Source organism: Peromyscus eremicus, chromosome 19 (assembly GCF_949786415.1).
Source record: "Peromyscus eremicus chromosome 19, PerEre_H2_v1, whole genome shotgun sequence".
Lineage (NCBI taxonomy): Eukaryota > Metazoa > Chordata > Mammalia > Rodentia > Cricetidae > Peromyscus > Peromyscus eremicus.
In genome coordinates, this window is record NC_081435.1 from 25534921 (window position 1) to 25555151 (window position 20231).

The following is a 20231-nucleotide window of genomic DNA, read 5'->3' on the forward strand; positions in this document are numbered from 1 at the left end:
TTCAAAGCACAAAGCAGCAAAATTCCTGCATTAGCATCTGTTTGTAACAGGAGACATAGATCCTCTGCTGTCAAACTGTCTTCTTCCCAAGTGCTCTTTGGAGCCTTCCAGACTTGTTGCCTCCTTCCCATTTGATCCTCACAGTGACATCGTCCCAGTCCCCACTCATTTCCTCCAGTCTGAGCTGAGTGTCAGCCGTGGTCCAGAAGGCACTTTGGAGTTGGTCTTCTCTCCCCAGTCCCCCCATGAAGTCTTCTGGCTGACCTCAGGATCAAAGGAAGCTGGGTTTCTGTCTCACTAAATGTGAAGCATTATTTGCTAAGGGTCTCTTCCCTTTGGGGCAGATCAGAGTGCTCAGCCAAGGTCTGGGGCAGGAAATGGCCATCTGAGATTCTCTTTGTGGCTTGTTTCCTTCTCTCAACAGCATGGGAAATTCTCTCAGACTTACAAAAGCAAAATGAATTCTTTGTTTTACTTAAGTCAAAGTGTAAGCCTTTCATTTTATACACACATCTGGATGGAGCCCTAGGCAGCTGATGCGCAGGGTGTGGCATGGTGTGAGGGCTTTGCTGTGGTGTTTGCTGTGGAGTTTGCAAGGCCAAGATTTGCATGTACTGTGCCGTACTGGAGGGCTCTCCACTCTCCAGTATCTGTCAGGCAAAACAGTGTAATGTCCACCAGATCAAGAAAGCCACTCTGGGCTGGCAAGATTGCTCAGTGGGTAATGGTGCTTGCTCCCAACCTGGGTTTGATCCCCAGGATCCACATGGTGGAAGGAGAGACCCAAGTCCTGCAGGTTGTCCTCTGACCTCCCCCCACACACAGTGGCATGCAGCCCACTTCCCGCATTTAAAAATGTAATAAAAATAATGAAAAGAAATACACTCTGTGAAAGGTGCTTGAGAAATTGAGTGCACAAATATAAAGCCTTTATTATATAAAGCGTTTATTTTTGACCTTAGTAATACTACCTCTTCTTCAGCAGCACCTTGCTGTGTTAGCCTGGGTAGTAGTTTCCACAACTTTGTCCTCTCGTTCATAGTAGAGCAGGCAGAGGCTTTTCAAAGAGGCCCCTCAGCTACAGAAGAATAGTTCTGGCACCTCAACTCAGCCTTGTCAAGTCCCCAGCTCCTAACCAAAGTCCTTATCTTCTCTATTTACATGGAGTACTACCTGCTTACCCTGGAGCATCATCTTCACTGGAGAATAGTAATCACTTGGGGTGCTCTAGACTCTTGCTCCCCCAAGGCTTGCTAGAAGACTTTACATTCTCATTCAGACTGCTCACATTTGATTAGCCTTTAAAAAACAGCTCCGTCGGCAAAGCGCTTGCCATGCAAGCGTGAAGACCAGGGTTCCATTCCCAGCACCCAAAAAGCTGGGCGTGGTGGCATCAGCCATAGTCCAAACCCAGCCCTGGGGAGGCGGTGGGAACAGGGGGAATCTTAGAGTTCACTGCCCAGCCCAGCTGGTCAACTGGTGAGCTGCAGTTGCAGTGAGAGACCCTGATTGGAAACCAGAGTGAAATGAAGCTGAGCAGACTGTATAGTGCTCACCACGCAATCGTGAAGACCCGAGCGCAGCAGCCCTAAATGTCCTTTCTTCTTCCCTTTCGAGACGGGTTGTCCAGTGATCTTGGGACTCACCCTTGAGTGGACCAGCTGGCCAGTGAGCGCTGGAGACTGTCCTGTCTCCATCTCTCCAGTGCGAGGATAACATGCACACACCACCGCACTTGGCTTCTTTACAGGGACGCTGGGGATGGAACTCAGGTCCCTACACCTGTGTGACAGGCACCTCACCAACCGAGCCAGCTCCCTGCCCTTAAATGCTGATGTCACTGCCCAGTCTCCTGTGCTCGTCAGAACTTAGTATTGGTGTGTTAGTGATGTGGACACCACACCCAGGGAGGTGTTGTCTCGTGTCTATGTGAGGTTCTCCTTCCTTTTATCCAAAGAAATAAACATGTGGATATTTTACCCTCTCCAGTCCCTGCAGGATCTCACCAGCTAAAGCTGTATGGACCTGCCTGCTACCCTGGCCCTCCACACAAAGGATGATTGCAGATCATCTGTGTGTTCCCTCCCCCACACATTCACACGCTTCATCCTGTGCCTAGACAGCTTCGTCACCCTTGAATAACATGGAAGCACACTTAGAAACATGTCTTAATATAGGTTGACAGAAGCGCCCCCCTCACAGACCCAGAATAAGAAAACCTGTACTTTGATTTGTCCCATAGGGTGTCACCTCATTGCAGCTCCTGGGATGTCCTCCCTCCTCAACCCCATGTGAGGTCCCAGCAAACACTTCACCTCCTCATTTTGTTCATAATACCCTTCGTATGTGTTACTGTCTGATTTGTGAGGAGGTCAGAACGGTGACCTGTTCCATATTATTAGTGAGTCTGTGGCAGAGTCAGGATTGACACTGGAGCCTGTGTACATAACTGCCATTCTCAGCACCAGTGAGGAGTCAGGCAGCTGAGGAAAAGCTAAACGAGATCTCTTGAAGGGCCAGCAGGGCACCCATTCACCAGGCGTGTAGGAAGTTCACTGCCACAGTTGACCACTGGAGCAGGGCACAAGCTAGATCTTGACCACCATGCTGACCCTTTGTTGGCCTCAAAGGGAGGACAGGCACAGGAGACAGCGTTCTCCTGTCACGAGTCACATCCCATGGCATGTGTAGCCAGACTGCTTGTCTTCTGAGGCCAGCCGTCCTGATGTGCAGAGCCCAGGTCTAGGAGGCAGTAGGGTGGAATGAACAGGTGAGGATCCACCTTTAACTCACCACGGAGTCTCAGTCTGATTTCTTGTTAGACACCCTGGATCCGTCATGACTGGCCAAGGTGATCTCCATTCTGCACAGGACTTGATCTCTGGCCCAGAGCTGCCTGAGACTGTGGCCAGCTCTGTCCTGTGCTTGGCTAGAGGGGGCGGTGCGGTACTGTCCGTACAGATGCACTCAGTTGTAGTTTAGGGTTTGGGATAGGGCTGCATTGTGTAGCGTTGAGTGATGAGCTTATAGGTGTGTGCTGCCCGCCCCTCAGCTTTCAGGTGTTTGTTTATCCAGAAGTCACCGTCTGGTGTTCTGCTCACAGCGCTGGGGGTGGACTGCTAACTAGCGCGCTGACCTTGTGACCTAGCCTTGGGCAAGGGTGGGATTGTTTGGGGGCTCATCTGGATGACCCAGGGGTTCACTAGGTTTGTTTCCTCAGCCTCAGATAGGATGGCGGCACTCACTTCCGAGGGCATCTTGAAATAGAGGAGCAGGCCTTTCTGAACAGACGAGGAGTAGATGGGGGCAGAGTCGACAGGAGGTAGGGGGAGGCAATGGGAGGAGAGGGGGAGGGGAAACTGGTTGGTATGTAAAATAAATTTAATAAAAAAGAAAGAAATATAGGGGCAGGGAAGGCACAAGGCGCTGGGAACAGCCAGGCTCAGCAGGCAAAGGTAGCTGTGGTCCCAGACTTGGCTGAGGATGTGCCAAGTCCTAACCGCACCATATCTTATGGGAGAGACTGCCTGTGGAAGGGTCTCCTAACCTCTCCACCCTCAGCCTGGGAGTTCAGAGTAAACATCACAGACTTAGCCTGCCCAGCTGAGTCCTGGAGGTGGGGAGGCTGGGTCTGTCCCCTGTAGTCCCAGTTACCATGCATGTGCCCACCTCCCTCACATACTTGCCGCCGGTGGGCTAAGCAGGTACCTGTGAGCATTTTGTTGTCAGCAATGGGACCCCTTTGTACTGGAAGCAAGTGATGTCACTGGCATGGACACCCTCTGAAGGGTGAGGCAGAGAGAGCCCCTTCAGGCTCATGTCCTCCCGTCCCCTCCCTGCATGAGGGCTGCAAGCCATGCTGTGCTGCTCGAGGTTCTTCTTATAATGAAGATGCTCAGGATTTCTCCTTTGACTTGCCTCTTGGGCTATGCAGTAGAGAGGCATTCTGGCATCTTCTGTAACCTCCAGGTTAGGCTAGTTAGCTGCCTTCTGTTTATCTAGATGCCTCACGTGTGTGTGTGTGTGTGTGTGTGTGTGTGTGTGTGTGTGTGTGTGTGTGTGAGTGTGATGGCAACTCAGACTCCACTTCTCAGGGGGTACTGTGGCTATGTGGTCCTTACAATTGAGGACCCCCTGCCCCAGCCTGTCACTGGTGTGGGACATGACACTTCAAGGTGCAGTCGTACTTCCTGTAGAAAAGGCCTATGGCATCAGAACCCCGTGTGAGGGCAGACTGTGTGCCTTTCCTCGGCGCTCTCAGGCCAGTCTGCTCAGATGCACTCACAAGCACGCGTCTGTGAGCACTGAAGACTCCAGCAGCATACCAGAGCCTCAGATTAATCATTTAGAAGGTCAGAGCAGAGCCAGTGAAGTTTCAGATGTCAGCTGACATCACCTGAGAAGGCCTCTGCTCACATTCTTGTGACTCACTCCTGCCCTGTCCCACTTGCCCACTGCCTGCCCTCGTAAATGACACCTATGAGGTCGTAGACTATCCTGGGACCAAGGGACTTCTAGTGTGGTGTGTCAGGTGGCCCTGGAGGAAGACCCCAGGGAGAGGTGAGTAGACACGTGGTCACAGGAAGAAGCTCTGTGCCTCCTAGCATGGCCTGTTTACCTTCCTTCTAGCACAAAGGCAAGACATGGGTAACTGCCCTTCCCGTAACAGACAGTCCTCCCAAACTTGCTCTGCACCCAAGGCCTCTGGGGCTGTTCTCACCATTCTGACCTACCCCACCACCAACTCTTGCATTTGCACCCAGACTGCAAAGTTCTGGGTACCCGTCCCTCTGTAGACCCCACACCAGGCTGGGGCTGAGAGAACTGACAGCCGGTTCAAGGGGGAGGGATGGCTTTAACACAAGAGGCAAAACAATAAAGGGGCCTACATCTGGTATCACCCCAGCCTGGTCATTAGAAATAGAGCCCCCGCAGACCCTCCTTGCCTGGGACCAGTAGAGAGGCCCCTACTCATGGTTGAACAGGCTGATCTCTGTCCCCAGTGAATGAACGAAGTTAGTACTTAGGTTGATGTGAATGGAAGCACAGGACCTAGAACCCAGCCTTTGTCTCAAGTGTGGCCACAAGGGGGCACTTGATCTCCAACTGAGCAAGCTCTGCAGTGCCAGAACCTCCTTCCAGGCCGGGTGCACTCTGCACCCACACCTACCCATCGCTTTTGACTCCCAACCCCCTTTCCTTTTCTTTTCTTTTAAAGAAAAAGGCTGAGGGAGGTATGGGGGGGGGGGAAATCCCACAGAGCTGGCACAGCTTACAAAGGTACTCAGCAGCACACACTCCGCCTTGGCTAGAGAAGGCAGTTTCCAGGTCAGTCCATCTGACCTGGTATGGACACCTGGGCTGGAGCCAGCTCTGCTGAAGGACCTGCTGTATGACCGACTGGTACTCTCAGCTTCAGTACGTGCCCACAGAGCAGGGAATACACGATCGATTCGATGATGGGAAGGTGTGAGCATTCTCAGGCAGATCCCCTCACAGAGGTGACAGACAGTGGAAACACAGAAGACAGAGCGGTGAGGCCCCTGGGTGGACAGAGATCCTGAGGCAGAGGCCAGGCCTTGCTATTCAGTACAGGAGACACCCTCCAGAAACACAAGGCCTTCCCCCATGAGCAGGTGGGCATCTAGAAGGGACTGCTGAAGATTTACCATTTCTAGGCCCACAGCCATGCTACGAGGATCTGGAAGGACTTCCTGCAGACTTGCTCCTGGCCGCTGATGCTCTGGTTAACTTGAAAGCAAGAAAGGCGGCTAGACCCCACCTTGTCCCCATCCCTATCTTAGCCTCCGTGTGGGGGAAGGGGAGTCAGAGGGCTTTGGAAGACTCTGTCCTCTGGAAATGGGTGCCTTGGGCATCTTTTAACCTCCGTCAGCAGTCTAGGAGGACTGAGCTGGAAGTTTCTAGGTCCCCAGGTTTCTAGGAATTTGTGAACTGGGCCCTGTGAGGAAATGACCCTGGCTGATCTGGAGAGGAAGCAGTGAAGGAAGCAGGATTTGGTATTTGTGTTGATGTAGCTGAGCGAGCTCAAGGTCCACTGGTTCTCACAGGAGGGAAGGCCCTGTGCCCGGTGCCCCATGCCTGTCCTTCAAAGATGTGGAGAGCTGGATGACACTGTGTGGTGGCTTTTGACTAAGTTTTGGCATTGTGAGCAACCACCCAATGGGTGATAGCTGGAGACGGTGGGGCCAAGTAGTCTGGCATTCAATCTGTGCCAGATCCCTGGCAAGCCAGGGCACTCTCCTATACCAGCTCCAGAGTGGCTAAGGTATAAAAATAGACAGAAAACACAAAACCAGAGCTGAAGGCCAGCCGCAGGAGAACTGGTCCGATTCATAAAATCCACACACTCCTCTGCAAGTCTGAAGTCCTCACTGCTTATGGATTTGATGACTGTTCTAAGGTGAAAGTAGCAGCCACCCACCATTCAGAATAGGGCCCTAGGAGAAGAGAAACTGAGGCGTATACAGTGTAGGCCCAATTTCAACTCCATTCCGAAGGCCTCCAGCCGCACTTGACCTGGCCGCCCTCCCTGCCCGCTTTACAGTGTAGTTTGCTACTGAGTAGCACTCAAGTGTGTGGGTGTGTGTGTGTGTTTGTAACTCCCAATTATTCCTTGCGGGCACAGATTTGAATTCTGCTTGGCTTAGCTGAACTGAAGGAGCGCCCCTCCCCACGAGCTCTGCAGAGCAGGCCCGCACTTCCTGCCTTCGCCGCCGCCTAGGGTCGGCCAGCTTCACTGCCCTGGCTTAGGGTCATTCTGTCGTGTCCCTAGTATTCATCCCTAGAGGAAGAACGCTGTCCTCGAGTGACGGGGAGAGGAAGGAGCGGGTGAGCCGCCCTTCCTCTATCCATCCTTGGCAAGGGCAGGAGAAGCAAGCTGCAGGGCACCTCTGCTCAGGTCCTGGAGGGCACGGCAGGCCTCGGGCTTACAGCAGGCCCTTCTCACTCTCCTTTCCTCCCGCTCCAGTGTATGTGGTAGAAGACCAAAGAAGAGACGACCTGGGCCCATCCACCTGCCTCACAGCCTGCTGGACTGCTCTCTGTTGCTGCTGCCTCTGGGACATGCTCACCTGAGGAGCTCCGCCTGCCTGGCCGCTCTGCGCCTGCCTCCGTCGGTGTGCCTGTTCCCGCTCTTCTGATTGCTGCAACGAGCGGCTAGCTGTGCCCAGACACCTCTACCTTCCGTCCTCTGGAGTCTTAGATTAGTGAGGGTACTGCTACTTCATTCAGTGACTTGATCTTTTTAATGTTCAAAAGTCATTTCTTACTGATCCTTAACAAATGTGCTAAATAATTTTACTTTTTTTGGCCAAAGGCTTAGTTATGAAATATATATTTATAATGTTTAAATTATACACTCAAGGTAATGGCAATATGTGATACACCACTAGATCTCTCTGCTCACACCCTGTATGTTTCAATAAATCTGTCCAAACCCTGCTGTCTGAATTAGTCTATATAATTTAAACCACCGGGGGCTGGACTCTGTTGTATTCCATCCACCAGAGCTTGTAAGAGGTGAGGTCAGCTGTGACCACTGTCCAGTTCATAAAGAGGAACTTTTCTTCTGTTCCAGCTATCTCCTCAAAGATGGATGGCTTGGGCAGGCCTATTTGCCAACACAGCTCCCATTGGCTTTCGCCCAGGCCCTGGGAAAGGGACTTCTGGGTGACCAACTGCCCGGGGCTGCTCTCCAGGACTCCACAGTCACAGGGTCTTCCTGCTCCCATCCCCTCCTAAACAAGTTAACCAACCTGTTCACCTCACAATTGGCCACAGGGTGTCGCTAAGCTGTCAAAAAACAAGTCAGAGTTTCCTTGGCTGCAGAGCAGCAGTGGAGGAAGGCAGGGTGCAGGGAGGGAGGGGACGTGTGTGTCCAGCATCAGGAAGTGAGGGTTACCTGTGGCCAAACAGTGAGTGTCATATCTCAGAAATAACCCACAATTTTATCTCGTTGTACACCGGATCAACACTCCCAATTTATTGAGGCACAAAGCCCACCACCACCACCACCAAACAAACAGTAACACCCTGTCTGGACTCAGAACTAGAGTTCCTGCAGTGGCCAAGTGCGGGGCAGCAGGAAGGGACGAGTTCTGAATGTTGACTTAAGTTTACATCTAGTTTTCAGTAACAGTTGTATTTAACCAACCTGCAATAAAATTCCTGAAAGCTATACACTGAATGAGCTGTCCCGAGAATGTGCAAGCCATCTCCCCACCGTTCCCTTGGGGGATGCTAGGAGGCAGAACCACTGGCCCGCCATAGCCAGGCGAGACAGAGCCTCGGAGATGCTGCTTGCTATTAAACTTGGCTTGGGAATCTGGGGAGAAAACAGGGAAGAGATCTCGAGGACAACTGTAGCATGTCCTTCCTCCTCCTTCCTCCCTACACAGAGGCCCGTGAACTACCCGTCCAAGGGCCAGAAAGGGAAGAGAAGAGGAACAAGAGCTGAGGAAGACACATGCTTCTCACTCCCTCCTCAGCTGGAGAAAAGCAGATGTCACAGAGCAAGACGTAGCCTTTATTGGTCTAACCCACATGCCTCGTGGCAGGCTTGGGCAGCCTTCTCCATCGGCCCTCCAGTCTTCCCTCTGTGGAGAGCTCCTGGCTTGTCCCCGGAGAACAGTGTCCTGGGCAGGGGTGGCAGACGTTCAGGTGGGGCCCGAAGGGGGCTCGAGGTGTTGGAGAGAGTGTGGGGCCGAGGGAGACAGGAGCCTGCGGAGTCCCCACCTGCCAGGATGGGAGAGGTCGGTCGGAGGGAGACTGCCAGCAGCTCCTACTGCGCCCTCCGCGCCATCAGCATCTCTCGGATGTTGTCCTCCGCTTCCTTAACACTCCGCTCCAGGTAGGACTTTTTCTGCTGTAATATGGGAGAGAAGGGTTAGGACCAAAGTGAGCAGGTGCAGCCCTTACAGCACAGGTTCTGGTGTCCTTCCCCAGCAGTATGCTGCCAAATAAAAGGCAGGTAAGCTCACCTGCCCACAGCACTCCCCTCAGGCAGCAGGAGGACCTAGCCTGGTACAGGAAGCACCAGTGCCCTGTAGAGGGCAGGCCATAGCACCCTTACCCAATAGGAAGTACATGAGATTACACCAGACAAAGGCCAGAAAATTCCAGGACAAAGCTCCTGGCCCTCAGTGGGCTGTCTCCTCTGAGGGTTTTCCATGGCCTGAGCCAGGCATCCACAGCCCCTGGTGTGTAGAGCAGACAGCATGCACACACCGTCCCGCGAGCCCCGGGGCAGTCGACGGCACAGCTCGGGCAGGCAGATGAGTCAGGGTGCAATCTGCTTTTCTACTGAATCTGCCGCCACCGCCGCAATCCAGAGCAATGACACACGGTTTGGTAAAGCAGTTAGAGAAGCTCCCCCTTCTGTCCCATCTGGGTCCTCAATGAAACATCCCAACTTCAACAAAGAAACACAGTTTCAGAAGACACATCAGGACCAGGACCACAAAGATTAGTCAAAGGAAATGATGTGTGTACATTATTTGCCCTGTGCTCATTCCAAAAGTATGGTAGTTTTACCACAGCCTCCTGCCCTGGGAACCAAGTCGTGGCTGGCTATGTTTCCACTTAGCAGCCATGACAGTGTCCATTAGAGGAATGGTATACTTGGGTACCATTCCCTTCAGGATACATATGACCGAGGGAGCCACACTGGGGTTGGTGCCGCCAGTGGTCTCCTTTCTGCCCTCCCCACTTCACCCAAAGTGCCTACGTGACCCAGGGAAAGCCTCAGGCAGGGGACAGGTGGGCCACACATCACCATGCTTTCAGGGACATCACAACCTGCTTGACAGGCCCTCCCTTGGGAACTGAAGGGACAGACAGGGAAAGCGCGTATCTACAAGGTGCCCATTTACATCAAACCTCTGATGTACGGTCTGCAGGTCTCTGCCTTAAACTTCTCCCGTTTGGCCAGATAAGACTGATTCTAAGGCTCACTCTGCAGAAGCAACACAAACCTGTGTGAGCTCCTGTGTGAGCGTGTCTCCAGCCCGACCTTCCTTCCAGTGAAACCTCCTCTTGGGCAGGAAAAGCCCAGTTCCCTGACTCATCCACTTCCTTACAACACCAGGAGTACCATAAAAGCCACCAGGACTGTGACAATTCAGCAGCCCCAAATGTGTACTGTTGCTAAGGAATTTTGCTTAAGTACACTGTTAACCCTGATACAGCTATCACTGTGATAGCGTGGGGATTGAACTTCCTTTGATAAACAACCCTTTAGGGTTTGTGAGTTTAAGAGGCACACACTGATAACTGCTGCCTCATCACTGAAGAATGTGCCCACACAGGAGAGCTCGTCACGGTGCCACATACCACCTGGGTACCTTGGACCCAGCCTCCTGGGAGGTGCACACAGGGCTGGTGGAGAAAGCAGGACTCTCGCTGCCACAGCTAACGCTTAGGGACCTGGGTCTGTTGCCTTTGCTCTAATAAGGTCACAGATGGCAAAGCCATAAACTCAGAACATCCTAAGGGCCCCTACATCCTGTCCAGGCTTCTGAACAAATGCAGGTTATAATCCTCAGCATGAATGCTTTTTTTCCCATGACATCTTTTTCTTCAATCATCTTTTTTGAAGATAATGTAAATAAGCTTCTCTCTCTTTAAATCTCATTGTCTGATTAGTTTTTATTTTTGTTTTTTTCTTTAACTTCTTTTTTGAGACAGGGTTTCTCTGTGTAGCCCTGGATGTCCTGGAACTCGCTCTGTAGACCAGGCTGGCCTTGAACTCACAGATATCCACCTGCCTCTGCCTCCCAAGTGGTAGAATTAAAGGCGTGTGCCACCACCACCACCACCACCCTGGTTTTTGTTTCTAGAGGCAGAATAGCCTATGTAACCTGGGCCATCCTGGTACTCAGTATGTGGCCTGTGCTTGCTCCGAATTTGTAGTAATCCTCCTGCCTTAGTCTTGCAAGTACTGATATTACAGGTGTGCACCATCAAACCCAGCCCTTTAAATCTTCAGTTTAAATTTAATGGACAATTCTAAAAACAAAACAAACAAACAAAAATACCAACCAAAAAACCAACAATCACTCACCCAATAATTCCTACCTCAGCCTCAAGTACAACTAAGCCCAATGACATCCAACCCAGACCACAGCACCTGCTGGGAGGTGAACTCTCTCACAAAAGGTGTCCTGAAGTTCTAATCCCTACTATACCCCTGAACACGCTTTTAATTGGGAACAGAGGTCTCCAGATTTGATACCATTATGGATTCTAAATCCAGCTAATGTCCTTGAAAGAAGGTGATGTGAAGACACACAGGGGGAGGACGTCACATGTGCTCTAAGGGGAGACCTGAGTGCTCTGTCTACAAGCTGGAAGGGCAGAGCAAGCATTCAAAGGAAGCACAGGCCTACCGTGCTTCATTCTGGACTCAGCCTCCAATCTATGAATTTGTGGTGACTTCTTACATCGCTAAGAAGTCAGCACAGTACCTGAGAAGATGTGTGTCCCAGACACAGTCCACACCAAAGACCCCTCTGAACCTAAAGGACCCTGTGTGGCTACACCTCTGGCCACATCAACTGGTAAATGTCTCTACTTCTCTCAAAAACACCTGGGAGAAGACCGACCACAACCACAGAGGAAACCATAAGCGATGATAAAGAAATGACAGGATAAAGAGATGATAAAGGAAATGAAGGGGGCAAGACTTAGCGAGCCGTTTCTCACTCGACTCTCTGTAGTTTATTCCTAAAAGGATCAGAAAGTCAGCTCCATTCGTGAATTGGCTCTGCACTGCGCACCGTCCTGGAGTCGGTCACACCTTGCTAGCCCTGTCTCAGAAGTATCTGGAACTCGGAAGTATCATGAAGTGCCTCCTTTGAAGAGTCTTTCTTCTGCTCCTGACCTCTGCATTTTGTGGAAAAAAAGAATTTACACTCAAAGCTTTCTCTCCAATAGCTTTCTATCTTAGAGGAAAAGGCAAAGCTATTTTGTCGGTGGGCTGCTAAGTCTGAAGAGCATAGCCTGTGTAGCCTTTAAACACAAATGTTCTGCCGGCTGCAGCCAAGACCAAGGCAGATTGAGGATCTGGTTGGCACTGTCTGGCCCACGACTGTACCTCTTTCCTAACAGTGTGCAAGTGAGCTCCTTAGTCTCTTATAAAGGCACTAATCCCATTGAAAGGGCTCCATCCCCATGACCTAATCACTTCCCACACCAGCTCTTCCAGTATCACCTTATCTGAGAAGGAAATGTCCAGTGGGCAAGACTTGGTTCTGTCCATGCCTGGGTCCTAGAGTCTAGAGGCATGGCTGGTGCCCAGCAGCATCGCCTGCTGGCTGCATGTGGAGCATTCATTGGGAGAACGTCTTGGGAGCACTAGCACACACACTGTTCTTGTTTCCCTCTCAAGGTCAATAAATGGGGACCATGCACCAGAGGGAGCGAAGGCACACAGTGACCGTCCTTCACAATAGCTTTCCTGTTTGGGCTTTGGCTCCTAATCTTTTGCCCCTGGATATAAAGATTTACACTAAATCTTCACTTATGCCAACAGGGACATCAGAGCCTTGCTCTCACAAACACAGCAGGCCCTTAGACTTTGGCAGGTCAACTATTATAGCTATAAAGCAAACCTTCTCAAGTTCCCAGGTTTCAGACTCTGGAATCTGTAAGACACTCAGATAGTGGTGACCTGGAAGCCCCGCCCCCCGCCCCCATCCACACCTCGCAGCAGCAGTCCTGGAAAAGGCACGTGCTGCCCCTTGTCGTCCTTCCTGCAGCCACCCCTGTCTCTCACAGCTCCCCTCAGAACCCTTCCCCAGGGAATTCTCTAGTTCATCAAACCACAGAGCTGTGGGTGCAGCGACATTCTTATGGAACCTCCTTTTGGTAAGAATTTCTGAGACTTCCTGTGGGGCTCAGCATGGCCAGGGAAGTGACATTGCCAGAGTTATTGCTCACAGATCCAAGTTTCTTTTTCTGGGAGACAGTCTGAGGCTGGTTTTTCAGTCTCATGGGGGGACAACACTCAAATATCTAGAACTTTCCCAACATGACATGGTCTCTCAGACAGACTGCTGAGGTAATTCATCCTGTGACTCTCTACAGGATTCTCTCTTAGGAACTTGATCCCTAACTCTGCTAAATCTGTACTTTTCCCCTTCCTGTTTCTCATGCCTTAGGATATAAAAAAGAAGGGTTTTGTTTTTTTCCTTCTTTTTTTTTCTTTCTTTTAGCCCAGGCTGCCTTTAAACTCACAATCCTTCTGCCTCCGCCTCCCAAGTGTTGGGAATACAGATGTGCACTGCCACCCCAGATATTGTAAGTTCCCCTCTTGGACCCTCAGTATGCCTCTCAAATGTCGCTCTCTCCTCGGCCAGCCCTAGGCCTGCTATCCAGGCTGCACAGGCAGCAGCCAGGGTCGACTCAGGCGCTCTTCTGCCTGAGGTTATTTTGTAAGATTCGTGTCCTCTGAGACCCTCTGCCTCTCCCAGCCACAGACTCTGTCCTCGTGGTGAATCCCGGCTTCCAGCTTCTCTAGACCCCTGCCAGCTTCAGGTTTTCCTACTCATCAGAAAACTGAAGGCAAAGGCTATCCTCTCCTCATCTGTCCCTTGACGTCCCAGATTAAAAGTCCAAGAAACAAGTATGGTGGCTCACGCCTAGGAACCCAGCACCCAACTGTGACTTAAAAAAAGAAGAGAAAGAAGCTGGGCAGTGGTGGTGCACGCCTTTAATCCCAGCACTGGGAGGCAGGCGGATCCCTGTGAGTTCAAGGCCAGCCTGGGCTACAGAATGAGCTCCAGGACAGGCACCAAAACTACAGAGAAACCCTGTCTCAAAAAAAAAAAAAAAAACAAACAAGAAGGAAGGAAGGAAGGAAGGAAGGAAGGAAGGAAGGAAGGAAAAGAAAGAAAGGAAGAAAGAAAAGAAAGGAAGGAAGAAAGGAAGAAAGAAAGAAAGAGAGAGGGAGGGAAGGAGGAAGGAAAAAGAAACAAAGAAAGAAAGAAACAAAGAAGGAAAAAGAAATAACAGAAACATGGGTTGCAGAGGTGGCCAGTTGGTGAAGTTTGGATTCTCAGCACATACTTATAAAGCTGGGTGTGGCAGCACATGCCCGTGATCCTTGTAGTAGAGAGGAAGACAGGAGCACCCCTGGATTCCCCTGGCCAGCCAGTCTAGGCAAATGGACAAGCTCCAGGTCCACTGAGAGACCCTGCTTCAAAGGCTAAGGTGGAGAGCAACTAAGGAAGACAGCCAGTGTTGACCTCTGGCCTCCACCCGCACTCACACACCGGTCGGTGTACACGCAGACAGGCACACATAAACACAGTCCGCAGATTTTCGTCTCCTCGGTCTTCAGGAGTGTAGCTGGTCAGGGGACGGCAGTGTCCATTCTAATGAAGCTGGGAAAAGGCCAAGGTGTGCTGTAGGGAAGGGAGCATGTCTTGACAGACAGGAAGCCAATGTGGAAAGCCAGGGGAAGAGGAAGAAAAGGGAAGACAGAAGGCAGGACAGGAAGTAGAAGGCAAAATGAGAGGCCTCCACAGCCGGGGGAGCATCTCGGACAGCAAGGATGTCTATAACCTGAACTGTCGAAGAGAGCATCACAAAGACAGGAGAGTCAGGATCTGACTCTGTGAACTCCCACTGAAGATGCCAGGCCCCACGGCGACTGAGGAACCACAGCACTGAGATGAGGGACAGGCTCAAAGAAAGCAAGCACCTCAGCAAGGCACAGTACCTGCATCTGACAGAAACTATGTTAGCAACAGCCTCTGGAGGCCATTCTGCTCAAGGACAGGAACCCATAACTTGCTCAGGAAGCATAGACTGTAGTTCTGCAGAGAAGCTGATGCTGCTCCCATGTGGGGTCAAACCCCAAGCCACTTGGGTCCTCTACTCCCTGTTGAACACAATCCATCACGACAAAGGGCTACACTGCTCTAGCACGTCCGAGCAGGAATGCAGGGGGAGAAAGCTTTCTTCTACACCAGCGGCTAGACCCTCCGCCCCCCCGGTCATGTGACCTCTACTGCTGCCTTGCCTAAGAGTTCCATTTAAGCTCCAAGAAAGCTGAAGAGACAAGGGTGAAGGAAAGCTTACAGGGAGAGCAGGGCCAGGAGGGGCAACTTGTCCAGTGCAAAGGGACAGGCTTCATCCAAAGAGCCCTCATCAGCAGGCAACGGGCTTAAAGTGAGGATGGAAACCCAGATGTCCCGTCTGGTGGCTGGCACAGATACAGGCTGGGACTTTTGGTTCAGCGAAGATTACGGGGAGAAGGGACCTGAAGGGCAGTGGTTCTCATGGCTCCCCACCCCAGAAGCACAGCAGCAGCAGCAGCAGCAGCAGCAGCAGAGAACTTGTCAGAAATGCACATTCTTGGGCCCCAACCAAGACTCACTGAATCAGAAACTCTGGGTCGAGTCCAGTAATCTGTGTTTTTACAGCCATCCGGTGATTCCAAAACCTGCTGAAGTCTCCAAATCAGGAGTCAGTCAATTTTTCCAATAAAAGGCCAGATAATAAATAGTTTCTGTTTTATGAGGCTGTCTGTCACTGTAACACACCAGTGGCCTTCGACAATGAGCCAGTGCTGTGACCTCACGAACGGGCACAGCAGGCCTTTGAGAAGGGACTGAAGCTCAGACCTGCTCAGCAGCAGCAATAATTCGCCAACCTCTCTCCTTAGAAAGACGGAGCTTTCCAGGGTGGAATGAGCATCGCAGGTAGAGAGCGCAGTGACTTTGAACTTCCAATGAAAGCTAACAAACCTGTCAGTTTCCACTCATCTTTCCCTTCATTCACTCAGTCATTCAGCTCACTTCATGGAACAGCTTTGCCTACGTTTCCTTCAGCAATCCTGGTGTCAGACATTCACAGCACCCCACTCCCAACTGCCTGGATGAGCCCCCATTCACTGTGGGTTCTCTGCCTTCCTGCCTACGAAGGCCACATCATCAAGTGACTTAGTCTGGAAGGCAGACCAGAGTCCCCGACTTTCCACCTAGCTCAGGGCATCCATTAGACTCCACAACTGCAGTAGCCGGCGCCCTCCAGGCTGAGCTCTTACCACCACAACCAGACCGTCTGGACAGCTGGTGTCTGGCGCTCCGCTCTGACATGCTCTCAGCCCCTCGCTCTCACTGACCAGTGCGCCACTGTGTCCCTTTCCTACCTGCCCAGCTCAGCTGCCACAGACCAGCAAAGGATTTTTAAATTTTCACTAAAAAACAAAAACAGGCCAGGTGTGGTGCTGTGCTCCTTTAGTCCCAGCACCCAGGAGGCGGAGGCCGAAGGATATCTGTGAGCTTGAGGCCAGCCTGGTCTATGAAGAGAGTTCTAGGACAGCCAAGGCTATTACAGAGAAACCCTGTCTCAAAAATAAAATAAACAAAGCCGATGTGGGCTGGAGAGATGGCTCAGCAGTTTAGAGCACTGGCTGCTCTTCCAGAGGACCTGGGTTCAATCCCCAGCACCCACATGGTGGCTCACAGCCACCTATAGAGGGGTCTGATGCCCTCTTCTGGCATAAAGGTGTACATGCAGATAGAGCACTCACACACATAAAATAAATAAATCTTAAAGAAAAAACAAAAAACAAAATGCAAAACCCCACCTTACTCTCCAGGCACACACTTTTCTCTTCTGCCCTCTCCCTCTGCTGCGCTTACCTGGGAAATGTTAGCCTATGTTGAACCCAATCACTATTCATGCCGACAGTGGCCGGGTACTGCTGGAGGAAAACGTTCCAATGTGTGGAGCAGTTCCACAGACCATGACCTTCAATGGGTACCCACTGGCCAGAAACCCCGTTGAAGTCCTCACTGTGTCCACCTGTCTGCGCTCCAAACAAGTTCATACTCTTTGTCTGTCTTCCCGAATCTATTCTCCATTCTCCCTCAGTTCACCAAGAGGAAAGAAAATCCAACCACCACTGCCGCTGAATCTAATCAAGCCATGTGTGCGCCCACCTCTCCCCTTGTTAGAATGGACAGCACTGACTGCAATCCTGCATGCCTTCCCAGAAGCCCCACTCCCAGCCAGCCTCTCTTCCTTCTTAAGCTGTTTCAGATCCTTCCTTGAAGAGGAAAATCATTAAAATAAAATATTGAAGAAGTTTCCTGAGGGCCACCAAGATGCTCAGTGGGAAAAGCTCTTGCCACATAAGCCTGACAACCGAGCTTAATCCCCAGGACCAACCGAGAACAGCAGAGCCCAGCTAGGGGCCGAGATCTACAGCCTGGCCCTCTTTTTTTTTTTTTTTTTTTTTTTTTTTGGTTTTTCGAGACAGGGTTTCTCTGTGTAGCTTTGTACCTTTTCCTGGAACTCTCTTGGTAGCCCAGGCTGGCCTCGAACTCACAGAGATCCGCCTGGCTCTGCCTCCCGAGTGCTGGGATTAAAGGCGTGCGCCACCACCGCCCGGCCAGCCTGGCCCTCTTACAGAGACAGGAGAATCACCTGGGTGCTCACGGCACAGGAGGAACAGAGACCCTGCCCAACAAGGTGAGAGGGGTGGGCAGCAGCTCCCCGACCTCCACATGGGTGCCATACTGTGTGCTCACACTCATGTACACATATCATAAAATTCAGTTAAAAAAAAAAAAAAACTTTGGGGGGCTAGAGAAACGGCTCAGTGGTTAAGAATCCTTGCTCTTCTTGTAGGGGGTCCCCAGTTTGGTTCCCAGAACCCACATCGGTGGCTTACAACTGCCTGTAATACCTCCACTGCACACATGTGGCATTCACACAGGCAAGCCGCAGGCACACACTCTTGAAAACCAAACTTTTTTGGTGTCAGGGCACCCTGTAGACACTGCCTCTTTACTCTCCTCCTCTTAGCAAAAATTCTAAGTGTGGCGCAGGTACGTACACACACACACACACACACACACACACACACACACACACACACACACACCCGGGGCAAGGAGCTTTTGCTTGTTTTCTTTGAGACAGGGTCTCACGATGTAGGTGGGGCTGACCTGGAACTCACTATGTAGATCAGGCTGGCCTTGAACTCACAGAGATCCATCTGCTTCCCAAGTGCTGGGATTAAATAAAGGTGTGCACCACCATGCCTAGTCCTGTTTTGTTTCTTGAGAGTCTTTCTGTAGTCTTGGAACTCACAGTGATCCTCCTGCTTCAGGATCCCAAAGTGCTGGCATTCTAGAGTGGAGCACCCCTAACAGCGTCAATGGTTCTCAGAGCTGCCCTGCCTTCCACTTGTCCTCAGCCCTCTCCGATCGACCTCCGCAGGACCTGCAGTCTAGCCCTGGGAGGCCCGCGGCCCAAGCACTGGAACTTCTCTAGGATCACCGGCATTCAGCATGACTGTCTTAGCTCTCACGGCCACCAGACATTACCTCCTACATCCCTGCTTCCCCGGCTAAGTGCTCCCTCCTGAGAGCCCTCCTCTGCTGCCTGGTAGTTCCCAGAAGTCGTCCTGACCTCTTCTCATACTGCTCAGCCAGCCTCCTTGCCATTCTCAGAGTCTCAGACAGTTAAATATCTTATCATGCCTGATTATGCCGAGACAGTTTTGCTCTTTTTGGTTTTGTAATAGAACATCCTCTCTGCTTACAACACAGGCAACGGATTTATACTTACTCTCTTCGGGCATCTTCGCTCAGTAGATGGCACTCACCCAGTTGCTCAATTTTTAAAAATTAAAAAACTAAACAGCAGCCAGGTGTGGTGGTGCATGCCTTTAATCCCAGCACTCAGGAGGCAGAGGAAAGCAGATCTCTATGAGTTCAAGGCCAGGCTGGTCTACATAGCAAGTCCAGGTCAGCCAGAACTACAGTGAGATCTGTCTCCAAAGATTAAGAAGAACAACCTTCCCTAAACATTCAACTAAGGAAGCCCCAAGCAACTCTAAAACATGACCTCTGCCCCCGTGTAGTCTCTAGCTCACTTTGTGTCTGTATAGCCACACACACCCTGTAAGAGCAGGGCAACCTGTCTGACAGGGTGAACACTTCACCCCTAGCACCAAGAACTGGTGCACAATTCATTTAGCCAACACAAGCACACTGCAGGCCCACAAAGCACAGAAATTAGAAGAGTGAGCAAGTCACACTCGTACTCACTGTCCCAGGGCACACACAACAGTGAACTCCTGGCATAGGTAAGGGCACTCCAAAACAAAATAAATAAAAGTGAATTTTAAAGCTGTTTTAAAGGGGAGAGGTGAAGACACACTTGGCCTGGTGTGGGTTTTGAAACCGCAAAGCCCACCCCTAGTGATACACTTCCTGCAACAAGGCCACACCCCCTAATCCTTCTCAAATAGAACCACTTCCTAATGCCACTCCCTAAGCACTCAAATATATGAACCTATGGGGGACATTCTTATTTAAGCCACCACATAACGGAATAAGGGCTCTGAAGGAAGGCACAGTCTACAGGAGGAAGCATCTGAGGTAATCAAAGCTATGGCAGAGGTGCTTTTGAACACAGAACAGAGCAGGTGTGTTTGGAGAACTGGGTATCAATCAAACTGAAGCACAGAGACAGGGCGAGCGAGAATCCGTCAAATTATACAGGGTCTTGTTGTGGGATATTCTGATCCCACTCTGACACTCCCGAGACTGCCAATAAAGTTTACCTTGAATCAGAGGGCAGAGCTAGCTACCAGCTGACCAGAATTAGCCATAGAGGTTTTGGAGGACCAAGGACATATAAAGAGACACAGGAAGTAATAGGGAGGGGCTTAGAAAGAGTCACAGGCCTTTTTTGGATCAAGGAAGGAGAAAGAAAGGAGGTCACTTGTTGCTTCTCTGATCAACCAAGTTTTTACCCAGACATCTGACTCCCGAGTTTTACTTAATAATAGAACAATATAAGTAATCACTTCAGGTGTCTCTCTCTCTGTCTCTCTCTCTGTCTCTCTCTCTGTCTCTGTCTCTGTCTGTCTCTCTCTCTCTCTCTCTCTCTCTCTCTCTCTCTCTCTCTGTCTCTGTCTCTCTCTCTCTCTTTCTCTCTGTCTTTCTTTCCAGTTTTTTATTTTGTTTTCTTTCTTTCTTTGTTTGTTTTAAGGAAAGGTCTATCTACATAGCTCTGGCTGTCCTGGAACTCACTATGTAGCCTAGGCTAGCCTGTAACTCAGCTCCACCTGCCTCTGCCTCCTGAGTGCTGGGATTAAAGGCATACATCACCATGCCCAATCAATTATACAGGGTTTTAAGCCACCAAAGTTTCGGTATTTATCTTAAAAGCAAAATAAAGCCACT

The 20231-nt window shown here is 50.9% G+C and overlaps 1 protein-coding gene across 1 annotated transcript in view; it reads right to left on the reverse strand.

Annotated features, from left to right (window-relative positions):
* Positions 1–8524: 8524 nt before the first annotated feature.
* Positions 8525–20231, reverse strand: part of Pfdn1 (prefoldin subunit 1) — a 55646-nt gene continuing 43939 nt past the window's right edge. Inside the window, exon 4 of the mRNA XM_059246616.1 lies at positions 8525–8884. Within this exon, the coding sequence (XP_059102599.1) occupies positions 8801–8884 (84 nt within the window). The 3' untranslated portion in view covers positions 8525–8800. The remainder of the gene's footprint in view (positions 8885–20231) is intronic.